The 12,500-nt window shown below is 37.5% G+C and overlaps 1 protein-coding gene across 4 annotated transcripts; it reads left to right on the top strand.

Annotated features, from left to right (window-relative positions):
* Positions 1-1,692: 1,692 nt before the first annotated feature.
* Positions 1,693-12,173, top strand: LOC112179391 (tetratricopeptide repeat protein 27 homolog). 4 transcript variants are annotated; one of them, XM_024317797.2, is made up of 21 exons: positions 1,694-2,215; positions 2,314-2,443; positions 3,508-3,839; positions 4,013-4,094; positions 4,177-4,501; positions 4,973-5,031; positions 5,716-5,805; positions 6,384-6,475; positions 6,605-6,703; positions 6,810-6,887; positions 7,131-7,215; positions 7,301-7,359; positions 7,542-7,611; positions 7,787-7,878; positions 8,540-8,602; positions 8,728-8,794; positions 9,097-9,330; positions 10,221-10,337; positions 10,902-11,054; positions 11,234-11,381; positions 11,584-12,173. In XM_024317797.2, the coding sequence occupies exons 1-20, from the start codon at positions 1,800-1,802 to the stop codon at positions 11,327-11,329; spliced, it is 2,739 nt and encodes a 912-aa protein (XP_024173565.1). In that variant the 5' UTR covers positions 1,694-1,799; the 3' UTR covers positions 11,330-11,381; positions 11,584-12,173. The 4 variants fall into 4 exon arrangements, with proteins under 4 accessions (XP_024173581.1, XP_024173565.1, XP_024173560.1 ...); XM_024317792.2 differs by having other exon boundaries at positions 11,234-11,382; positions 11,587-12,173; XM_024317813.2 differs by lacking the exon at positions 6,810-6,887 and having other exon boundaries at positions 1,693-2,215; positions 11,234-11,382; positions 11,587-12,173.
* The last annotated feature ends 327 nt before the right edge of the window (positions 12,174-12,500 follow it).

Below are 12,500 nucleotides of genomic sequence, written 5' to 3'. Positions count from 1 at the left end.
AAACGTGTGTAATATATGACTCTGCAGAGCGAGTATATATTGTAGTTATGGTTTTAGGATATCAGTAAGTACTTTTTTTTTTGAGAATAAGAAACTTTTATTAAAATAAACCAGATTACATAAAACGGGATCGACCGGTGGTGGACAAGAATTCCCCACTCTCCTCCCTGAAACCTAAACCAGTTACGGGTCCGTCATGAATGACCTCTATGAGCCAAAAGGGCCCAACCCCTAACCACCTATATCGCCCAACCTCTCGGGCTACATAAAATTCCGAGAATATCAATACTACCTCATAGACAACCGCCAGAAAAACCAATGCCCTCTTCAACATCGTGTCCCAAAGGTACCAGACCACGTGCAAGGATCGCTCGTCAGCACATTGACCATAAGATAAAACCAACAATAGATCAATTCGTCCCCAGGAAAGACACCACATCCATGGCACCTCAACTTGACCCAACCCTAGCTCAAATGAGTAGGGACATACTAACGACCAAAAAAACCTAACCAAATTACTAACAAAAAAAACTACCTTAAACAAAAGCACAAACCAGCCGCTGCATTCCTCTTCTCTTCCTCCAGGTGTTCCGCCGGTAAACCACCACCATAAATCAATCCCTTCGAGCTTGTCTCGCCGAAGAACTGCAACCCACGCAACAATCCACACCAAACCCCCTGCCGGTTTTCGATGGGATCCAGACCAAAACCACAGACCCAAACCAAAAATCGAGAAGAAATTAACTGTACCCTATTGCCTGTTTGCTTCCACCGGCTTGAGAGCCTGAAACCACCATTGAAAGCTCCACCATCGAAGGCTCCGACTATCGACACAACGAAGAGCAGTAACCAACCCCATACAATCCATGATATGCCGCCGCCACGATCTGGTTGTTGGCCACCTACTCCATGTTTGCACCGTCGTCGAACCCCAATCGCCCATCAACCACGCTTGCGCAATCGCCTGAGAGGAGAGACGCATCATACAGAGCCCAGACCAATGAAGAAAAAACAATACCTGAAGCCACGAGACTCCACGAACTAGTCCGGCAACACCCGCCATCTGTCGATGAGGCCAGAAGCCATGGTCGACGCGGAGGCGCCGCCGGACCAGCACTGAACAATCCCCTGAGTTTCCCAAACCCTAGTTTCTGTCTCCTGTTTTTGCGGAGCGTTTTGGGTGCCCCTTATTCTTTGATATCAGTAAGTACTTGGTTTAAAAGGAAAAAGTTTTTCAGATATTTTGTATTGATGGCTGAATATTCATGCATGTGTAAGTATGAGATTACATATATTGATTTTTAATTGTGTTTAAAAATCGGGCCGTGACAGAAGTAAAAGAAATAAACAAAAAAAAATTAATAGAGAGATAATTATGGAGAGATGCGTGGGTAGTGAAAAATAACTGCATTTATTCCAAATTCCCACGTTTAAAAGCAAATGGATAAACTGATAAACCAAAATGAACCACCTTCTGTTATTTTTTACGTGATTTTGTGAGTCCGTGCAGGTGCATGGATAAAAGGCTAGTCCATAAAATGGTAAAGGAAAAACTTTCATTTCCACAAACCAAGCAAAATGATAGAAGTAGAGAAAAAAGAACTGAAAAAACCGAAGCGAACCGAGCCAAAATGACCGACTCGGTCCGGTTCATTTTGAAACACTCTCCTTAACTACCCAAAACCCCACGGTCCCTTTGAGGCTTGAGCTCACTAAAACCCCTGTCTTTTGGCCTGAACCTCTCTAAAACCCTAACCTCCAAATTCCTTCCCCCTTAACGTTCAAAAATTCCTGACAACATGTCTGAACCGTCGCCGGACCTCGCTATCCTCCGCGGCTACGAGCTCCGTCTCCTCCGCTGCACCTTCCTCTCTCCTTCTCCGCCGTCCGATCATGAACAACCGTCCGATCAAACCTCGCCCACTCACCCCCTTTCCCCTCTAATCTCCTCCCTCCTCACTTCCATCGAGTCCGGCCGATACCTCGAAGCCCTCACCTCCGCCGACGCAAACCGGCTCGTCTTCAAACTCACCGATTCCGACTCGCTCGGCGACCACGACCCCGACCGAGTCTACTCCGAGTTGCTCCGCCGCGTGGAGTCGTTCATATGCGAAGAAGCTGAGGATAATGGGAAGGACCAGGCCTATAGAGTCGTCGTCGTACTCTGCATTGCCGTAGCTGCCTTACTTGCTTTCACTCAGTCTAACCTAACCGGGTGAGTCCGAGTCCGATTCCGAGTTCAATGAAATTATAGTTCTTTTTTCTTTTTCAATTTCTAATTTTCGGTTTCAATTGGGAATTTTGAAACCCTAGACCTTTGGAGGGGCTGCCAAGGTGTCCGTTGCCACTGGAAGTGCCCTTATGTGATGAATGGGACGATTGGGCGCGGAATCAGCTTATGGCTGCTGGCTCTGACTTGCTTGGAAAGGTCTATAATATTCAGGTATTCTCTCTTTTTATTTATTTTGCCTTTTCACATTTTGTCAATTTATTTATGCTTTGCTCTGATTTTGCTAATATAGGCACGAAATTCGGCATTTCCAAAACTAGCTTGGTGTTATAACTTAGATAACTATATTTTAGAAAATGCGATTTCTTTACCATATTGGGAACATGAGAAGCTTTATTTGGCAGTATGAGAAGTGGTATTTGTTGGGAAGATCAGGGTACCATTGTGGTCCCTTGCTTAATACTTGTTATTCAATCCAAGCATACTTCTCACATACCAGTGCTATATCTACTTTGTACCTTCTCTTCTTTCCCTTCTTTGTAAGGATTACCCTGAAACATAGGAGCATGTGCTATTCCTTTGCCCGTGGAAAATGGGGCCTTTGTTTGGTTTACTTATGACTTATAGGGTAAACTTGGCTCAAATCACGACATTTCGTACTTGGTTGGGACAAGTGTTTAGTGAGTTGGTTTCTGATAAGGTGCTGTAGGTGGATTCAGTGTTGGTTGGCTTTTACCCTGTGGATCATCTGGAAAGTTAGATGGGAGTATGTGAGCATACTTACCCAATTCCGTTAAGGTCATTTATACAGTTTCTTTTGCAGTTTTGACTTGGAGACTTTGTATCGTGCTGTTTCGGGGAAAGCTTGTGTCACTATTTGTGAAAGCTACCCTCTTATCAAAGGGATTACTGCTAATCAGCAGCATATTCAGCTGTTCAGATTGGCTTGCCAAGCAACCCAAAATGAGGATGGAATGTGAAAATTGGGCCTCATTGTTTTGCAAAAATGATGGCCTTTCTACTCCACCTTATGTAGATGTAGATGAGAATTGGGAGTGATGGCGCTTGCTGTAGGTTTTGGTTATTTGGCTGTTTACTGGGATCCTTTTTTTTTTTTTTTTTTTTTTTTGTGTTTTAAATATCTTCTCAGAGTAAACATCTTGTTTGGATATTGTTAGGTTTAGTGACATGGATTGTTTATTGAATGCTGTTTTGGTCATTTTTGTATAATCACACTGGTGCTTATTTAACATGTGAACTGTTATTCTGTTTTGTAGTATATAATTTATGCAAAGATATTGGTCATGAAGATGAAAGATTTGTTATTTGAAGGAAGTCTGTCTTGTGCATATGGAATTAGGAGCCTTTCATGGTGGCTCGCTAGGGTCACCTTTCTCCATCAGCACATTCTCGATGAGCGGTCTTCATCTCTGTTCGACCTTTTGCATGTCTTTACAAGTGAAACTTTGAATCATTTTGGCACGTTGGAGAAATTAACAAGTTATTGGGGTAACAATTTGCGTAATGGCGAGGGATCAACACTCGTCTCAGTGATTCATCTGGAAGCTGGAATGATGGAATACATCTATGCATGTGTTGATTCATGCAGGTGAGCCGCCGAGTGTCATGGGGATTTCTTTTTGGCATTTTGGTTGATATGATTCTACTATCTTGTAATCTACAACAAAGCCATCCGATAAATAATGAGAGGCTGAATAGGTTTTTCTCATACTTTTATGATCCCTTCTTTAATTTTTGCTGGGGTTAACTGTCTGGTATCAGGTTGCATTTTGAATCAGCTGAAGCAGCAGCTGGTGTTAAGCTTTCAGTTACAGGGGTTCTTGGCTTCCGTACTATACATCAGGTAATGTTGAATGTGTGTAAATCTTTTTATTATTTACGCTCAGATTCACTTCTTACCTTTGGACATCATTTCTTTGGTAAAGGTTGAACCAAAGGCACAAATGGTACTTTTAGCAAACACAACTTCATCAAAGAGTGGGGCTCTCTGTTCCTCTGAAAGCCCTGGCCCTCATAGATACGATTCTATTGGCAGAAATGATATATCTAAGCATCCATCTGAGTCCCATGAGGCTTCTGATATATTATTGACTCCAAGATTGGTAGAGAATGAGAGTGATTCTGGAGTTATATCAGACGGCATTCAAGTTGGTGGTGGTGGTGCTGACCCTTTGAGTGCAATCCAGCAGGCAGTGATCCTGGCTAAATGCCTTCTAATTGAGAAGAGCACACGACATGATGACATGCAGAGTAAGTTATTTTGATATATTTTTGCATTTGTATGAATGCGTGTGAGCAGAAGAGTTCACTACAGTAGTTGTATTGATTTGTCATCAAGTTTCTGAATGGGGCATTTAGCTCTAGATTGTACCTTTGACAGAAATACAAATTTACTTAAATGCAAAGTTTTAGCTTTTGTTGGTGCAAGGAACCACAGACATCTACCATTGAGAAGGTGACCTTGTATCTAGGAATACAAGTGAATTTGTAAAACTTATTCAGGTTCATATTCTTGAGGATCCTTTCTCTAGAAATGTGTTGTATACCTGGTAAAGTTATCAAAACAATATGTTGGCCACATTGGTATAACATTCTAGATTGAATTTAACTATCATTTAAAATAATTTTGTTATTTTGTTCTTTGAGCACATTAATTTTTCATACTAATATATTTGAGTATCTACTTTTGATTATTAAACAACCCAAATTTTTATTTTTCAGGATGGGAAATGGCTCCATACATCGAGGCAATTGATTCTCAGCTATCATCATATTTTATTGTAAGTATTGATTTCCTTGAATATATTTTGTATAATATTTAAATTTCCCTATGTTTTGTCACTTTTAGATTCTTTCTGATGACGGTAATAAATGTTGGTTCATATTGTAAAAGTTTGAATCTGGATAGAACGGAACTTTTGTGGTGGGTAAGACAATGGAGGTATTACAAAAATGTATATATATTCTTTTATGAATTATTCATTTAAGTTAGTTTCGATATGTTTTATCATTCTCAGATCAATAATTATAGCTATGGTTTGAAACTTGAAATAACTTGGTTGGTATGAAAATACTATTTGGAATGTCTCCTAAGCTGTATCTTGCTGAAACATAATGCATTGAGTGGTAGTATTGGTTGCCAAACTGAGTTCCTGACAAAGTGACTTTATTTCCACTCTGGTTTGTTGGACATAGATTTAGTCGCTGACTCACTATGGAGTATAGCTCATGTAAGTTATAGTGTTTTACAAGTACAAGGCACGGAAACATGGATAATCTGAAATGAGCATATACCCTATGTAGATATTCATACGTTTAATGACTCATGCTGAAATATGGTTGCTTCGTGGTATCTTTAATCATGAACTGCAAGGTGTGTGCCTAGAACTTATCCTTAATTGGTTTATTGCTGTTCTTAAATTTATATCAATTTTAATTCACATAATTTTTTTTCTCTTCATCAGATACGACGATGCTGTGATGTCCTACGTATTCGGTGGGAGTCGAGACGTAGTCACACAAAGGAACGTGCATTGACGATGATGGAAACATTGGTATGATCTGGCATCTTTATTGAAGTTATGAAGCTGTATCATGGATATTTTCTGCTTTTCATTCAGTGCTTAACTTTCTTGTTTTCTAAATATATCCAGCTTGGGTGAATTTTTTAAGTCTTAGAATTCCATTTTAATTAGTAGCTTAGAAATGTTAGAAGGCAACAACACAGGGTTTGAGGCAAGCTCTCCTAAGTACTTAAGATGCTCTTTCTTATTGGCAAATGTTAGGCAAACTTGAATCTATATTTCCTGAATTATTCATACTCACCTGCTTGATTTACATTCTTTTTAGTATGGCTTATAAATGCTAAATTATAATTACCAGCTGTGCAGTTAGCTAAGCACTGTATTCCTATACATACAACACACAGAAATTAAGTATTATTCAAAGACATGTACTTTAAGTTGTTTGTTGGATAGAGCACTCTTCTGATATCTGCTTCTCTTAATGCATATTTGACTTTGAACTATCAGTGCTTGGGGTGATATTGTTCCAGCTCTAGTGGTTCAAAATTCTCAGTTAGTTGTTGGAAGTTTATTTTATAGTAGAAACTCAGAAAAAATTGTTATTTCAGGTTCAGGGCATCAGCGATCCCTCTCCAGGAGTGGCAGACAGGATTCCTTTCTGCTATGGGATTTATATCCCTACAGTTTCAGCCTTGCGGAAGTATATCTTCATCTTTTGTTGACTTTTGATTTTTATAGTGGGTTTGTTTTGCTCTACAAATGTTTTTTTTTATTCTCTCGTTGTTTCTTATTTACAGTGCTTGCTGTTATTTTTCTCGTTCCATTTTAGGGAATACGGTGAACTTTGTGTCCGCTGTGGTCTGATAGGAGAGGCAGTCAAAATTTTTGAGGACTTGGAATTATGGGATAATCTAATATTCTGCTATAGGTATGAAGCAACATATTGAAAAACTCAATTTCTCTTTTATGTATTATTTTTCATTTTCATGCTTCCCTTCCAAATTAAGTCATGTGAGATATCATATTAAAAACAGCCTATTGGAGAAAAAAGCAGCAGCTGTTGAACTGATCAAGACACGGCTTTCTGAAACACCTAATGACCCCAGGTTATGGTATGTATTGGGCTTCCTTTCAACTTTTGTACGCAAAAGAATTATTTGTATTTTAAAAAGTTTAGTTTAGTATGGGTTGCTATTTTATTTACATCCACCATTCTTGTGTCTATGATGCATCACTACGTATGAATAGTGATTTGCTTAGTATCTCTTTTCTAGGTTCATTCACCTACAAATCTATAATATGTGAATGAAAGAATTTAGAGCAAACCATATTGTTTACTTGAAAAAGTTTTGTAGGTGTTCATTGGGTGACGTTACTAATGATGATGCCTGCTTTGAAAAAGCCCTAGAAGTTTCAAACGATAGGTCGGCTCGGGCTAAGGTGATCCCATCCGACTATTTCCTCATAAATCTTTCTCAGTTCACTTCTGTAGAGTTTTCCTAATAATGCTTGTTCTATGTGACAGCGGTCTCTTGCACGCAGTGCATACAACAGGGGGGAATATAGAACATCAAAACTTCTGTGGTATTTTATCTTTGAAGCCTTCCTCATTCTCCCTGCTTCCTAGATATAATTTTGTTTGGTTGATAATCATCACAACTCTTGTTTAGTAGTCTTGTTCTCGTTTTCTTTTTTCTTTTAAAAATGAAACTTTATAACTCATTAACGATATTAATGGATGATGATATTCTGTATGTCATATTCAGGGAGTCTGCAATGGCCTTGAATTCTCTGTATCCTGATGGCTGGTTTGCCCTAGGGGCTGCTGCATTAAAGGTAACTTATTTGATCCATAAAACGTTATATTATTAGGTTCAGTTATTATTTTAATTTTTTGATCACACACACACTATCATGTATCACAATGGTAAGAGTGACGCATCATGCGCCGTTTTACCTTCTTATCTTTCAATTTTTGAACTTTTTGCTGAGTGGCTATTCAATATTACAGGATAGGGATATTGAGAAGGCACTAGATGGCTTTACACGGGCTGTTCAGCTTGATCCTGAAAATGGGGAGGCATGGAATAATATTGCCTGTTTGTATGTGTTCTTCCCCTTGTGCTGTCTTGCACGTCCATTTTAACAATAATTATATGCTATAACATACATTCTTTATCTGAAATTAGATGTTTGATAATTAATGGGGAGATCAGCTATGGCTAGAAATAGAAAGTATTGATTGAAATTTTTTGTTGTATTCTTTTAGCAGGGACAGTATCTCGCTTTATTTTATTTATTATTATTTTTTTTCAGAATATATTTGATAAATTTGGGTCTACACTATGTCGTCCACTGTCCACTAGATTCACATTTTTCCTTGTTAAAATTTCAGACTTAAGGTTTAAGGGATTTGAACCCAGAAAGATCTCTTCTTTGTCAAGGAGTTAATCACCACTTTGTAATAAGCATGTTTATTTATATAAAAAGTAACAATAGAACTGGAGTTGGGTTATTCTGTGTAGTCCATGCATTACAAGTGAGTAATTAATTCTATAGTTAATTATATAAAAAGTAATAATAGAACTGGAGTTAGGTTGTTCTGTGTAGTCTATGCATTATAAGTGATTAAGAAGAATGGGTTCCATGTCATTTTGATTGTGTTTATTATCTGATTATACACGATGATACACTGTAGTTAATAGTTTATATTCTAGCAGCTCATTTCATCAATTTTTTAACTCTTGCTGTACCAATTATGCAGGCATATGATAAAAGGGAAGAGTAAAGAAGCTTTCATTGCATTTAGAGAAGCACTGAAGTTCAAGTTTGTTCCTTCTCCATTAATACATTAATAAAACTGTCAATCACTCTCTCTCCACTCCGCCCCCCCCCCCCCCCCAAAATCATTACTTCATTTTATTTATTGACACTTTCTATGCCTGGTGACAGACGAAACAGTTATCAATTGTGGGAGAACTACAGCCATGTTGCTTTAGATGTTGGCAATGTTGCTCAGGCAAGTGCTTTTCTCCAAAGAAGTGGCATATATATTTCACATGAGATATATGCTTGGTGGTGTGTGCAAGTCTTAGCTTTTCTGGATGATCGCATAGGATACTGTATGAACTGCAAAAGAAAAAAAAAACTTTAAAAGATAAAATAAATATGAAAAAGTGGTAGTTAGAAAGTAATCAAGCAAATCTTTATGTATAAGGTCTATAATGTCTAGATGCTGTTCACTGCTCAAGATCATCCTAGGCAGTCTATGCCATTCTTTCATCATTTCTTAGCTTTTTTATTGTCTATTATTTCTTATAGGCTCTAGAAGCTGCACGGAAGGTGTTGGATCTTACTAATAATAAGAGAATTGATTCTGAGTTATTGGAAAGAATTATGACAGAGGTGGAAAGCATGGCTTCACCTACTAATTCAGCAATGACTGATGATGAAGATAACTTTCTCGTTTGTGGCACCACAAATGCAGCATCTGAGGTGGGAAAATCTCGGGAAGCTGAGCACTTAGTAGAGTTCCTTGGAAAAGTTCTACAACAGGTGCATTTCACTTTTACTTATGCTTCCGTAGTTCAAATATGTGTATACTTTTCTACTAAAAACAACGCAAACTATCTGGTATCAAGCAGTCGTGACGGTTGCACTAATTTATCATGTCCCGGCCCTAGTACACTGCTGCTTCTGTTCATTTATAATTTTTTTGATTTACAACTAGTTTAAAAGCTTAGTTGTTAGGATGTCGGCAATCACTATTTTATATTCTGATTGATCCCTTGATATATGGGTTCTCTGCATAACTAAAGGGTCCAACATGAAGATTCAACTAGGAGGTTTCAATTAATGAGATTTCATCTCAAGATCTGCTCGGATTCCAAGACAATCTTGTTCATTTACTACAATTAAGTTCAACTTTTTTTCTTTCGTTAAAATAAAAAGCGACTATGGTATTAAAATTTCTTGTATATGAATCCTAAATCTCTGGTATATAACACACACACACATGTCGCCATTTCTTATCTCTCTGTCCATTTTGCTAATTTTTTCCCTTCCTTTGTTCAATGAGATGGGGCAATCAAATACTTTTGAATATTTGTGCAAGATCTATTTTCACAGTTTTTTCGATGAGCATTTGTACAATAGAAAAAAGTAGTAGTTGGGCTGGTTGCATGATGTCAAAATAAACTTAAGGGTGAAGAATACATATTTTGATTTCGAAGCAAACGGGTGCAAATATTAAAGCACTACAAGAAGTTTTCCAACTTTTCCCTCAAATCTGTCCTAACACCGGGCCCTAAATTTAAGCTAATTTGGAGTTATAAATGATGGTCTCATAGTTTTAGCTATTTCGAACTGTTTATCTTAGTTAAAGACATTGGGTGATTAGCAGATTACACTGACAACGGATGTTATGTTTTTCTTTGTGTATGTAGATAGTTCGGAGTGGAAATGGAACAGATATTTGGGGCTTGTATGCTAGATGGCAAAAAATGAAAGGAGACCTCTCAATGTGCAGAGAAGCTTGGTTAAAGCAAGTCAGATCATACCAGGTCTCTAGTGCTGGGTCACTTCTTTTTTTTTTTTTTTTTTTTTTTTCATTTTTTCTTTACTTCTTCAAAAAATTATTCACAAATAGGAGAAGCTTGTTAGGAATGTGTTTTCTCTACTTGAGTGGGGAAGTTCTTAAGCTCCCAACTGGATTGTAATATCTATAATTGTACTATTGAGAACTAATCCCCCATAAGCCCAGATGAAACCATTCCACTATACTATGCTTCTTCTAAGTGTGAGGCACATAGATCTCATTCTCATGTCTAGATATTGTAGTTTTCCGAGAAAGAATGTGTGTTTTGAACGCAAGTGGAACACATGCTTAGCAACAAAATACACAGTAAATAGAAAAAATCATACTAAAAATGTGATGGTCCTCATCAGTGGTTCAGTGTAGAAAATGTATTGCATATTGTGATGAATATAAACAATGATGCGTTTTCTATTTGTTAACTTGATTATGTCTCCTTTTGTTTGGTTCATGGTTACTTAAACCCTCAAAACCAGTTATAATTTCAATCACATATTCTTTAGAATGCTATAATCACATGGAGTATTTTCAGGGGTCTGATTTGTGGAAAGATAGAGATCGGTTTAAAAAGTTTGCGAAATCCTCCTTGGAACTCTGCAAGGTGTATATGGAGATTTCTTCATCTACTGGCAGCCGTGATGAACTTCTCTCAGCTGAAAGGCACCTAAGGAACATAATGAAACAGGCAAGATACTAGGCATTTCAGAAAGTTAACATTGGAATATGTTACTGCCATTGTTTTTTATTTTTTTTGACAGTTGATATACTATAACACAAATATCTTCTATCATTTGAAATCTCTTTAATTCCTATAGATGTATCACTATTTTTGTGACTAAATAAGATACATTTGGGACATGTCAGGCAGGGAGTTTCGCAGACATGGAAGAACTTCAACATCTTAAAGCCTGCCTTGATGAAGTGAAGTTAAAACTTGATTGTGATAGTGTGTCTACTTAAAACTTTCTCTTGGTAGTGCCTTCTTGGAATTTTGATGTACATACAAAAAAAAGGTTAGACCTGCTGCTATACCATCTCATTTAATAAATTATTATTATTTTTATGTGTAGCTTTTCATGATCACATGTCAAACTATAAAAATCTTAAGTGGGACTGGTATAAGAGATGTATTGCTTCACAATCATGGTAACTGGCTTGGGAGTAGTTTTGTAATTGTCAACTATGATTCTAACTATTAGCGTTATTGTTATTGCCAGGAAGTCTGTTCCACCCTTGGTTGATTGGCAGGTTTACGCTGTTAGCCTTCTAATGACAGCAACACTGGTGGCCTCCTACTGGATCTTCATTGAGTTCATATCGAGATGAAGTGCATGTAGATATATCCTTTTTACAGTATTTACCTCTCATCATGTCGGAGAGTGAGAAGAACTCATTTACTTGACCTGGCCTCTGGAGGAATGGTAGCTGCTGTTGGGTTCATCCGACAGAACCTTTTCTGGTTATAAAGCAGATTATCAATTTTGCCAAATATAATCAGAAGGAAAAATGTTCAAACATCAGTTTTAGGGTAGGCCTATACAGTTAGGATCTGTATTCTTACTATAGGTTGGCAATCTCATAGATACTAGTGAATTTGCCGAATTTCTTGAATCCAGTTGATGAGGAATTTGAGATTCTTCAAAACTTCCAGATTGGAATCGATTCCTCATAGAAACCCAAATCAGAGACCCAATGTTGAGGGCTTTCAGTGATTAATATAGTTCCAGAAACATAGTTATTTGTCTTGCCACTATGAAGTTGCACTTATGTTTTCAATGCCATAGAAATTAGAACAAATTATGCATATGAAAGCCATCTACATTTTTTGTTGCCATATGGTAAAAAATACGCTGGATTGTATAGTATAAATAGTACACTGAAGCGCAACAACTTTAGATGACTAATTGTTTTTTTTGAGGGAATAGAAATTTTATTACTAAGTACGATTTAGATCATACATGAGGGCATTCAGGATTAAATCTGGTGCATTTACAAACCATTCATCATGGACATTAGATTCAAAGCTGTAACTAGCAAGTCTTTGAGCTACTGAATTTGCCTGTCGAGGGGCAAAACTAACACTGCCATCAGGACTAGAACTCAGCAAACCTTTAACGTCTGCAATCAAAGC

Source organism: Rosa chinensis, chromosome 1, assembly GCF_002994745.2.
Source record: "Rosa chinensis cultivar Old Blush chromosome 1, RchiOBHm-V2, whole genome shotgun sequence".
Lineage (NCBI taxonomy): Eukaryota > Viridiplantae > Streptophyta > Magnoliopsida > Rosales > Rosaceae > Rosa > Rosa chinensis.
This window is presented reverse-complemented; position numbering and strand designations above follow the sequence as displayed.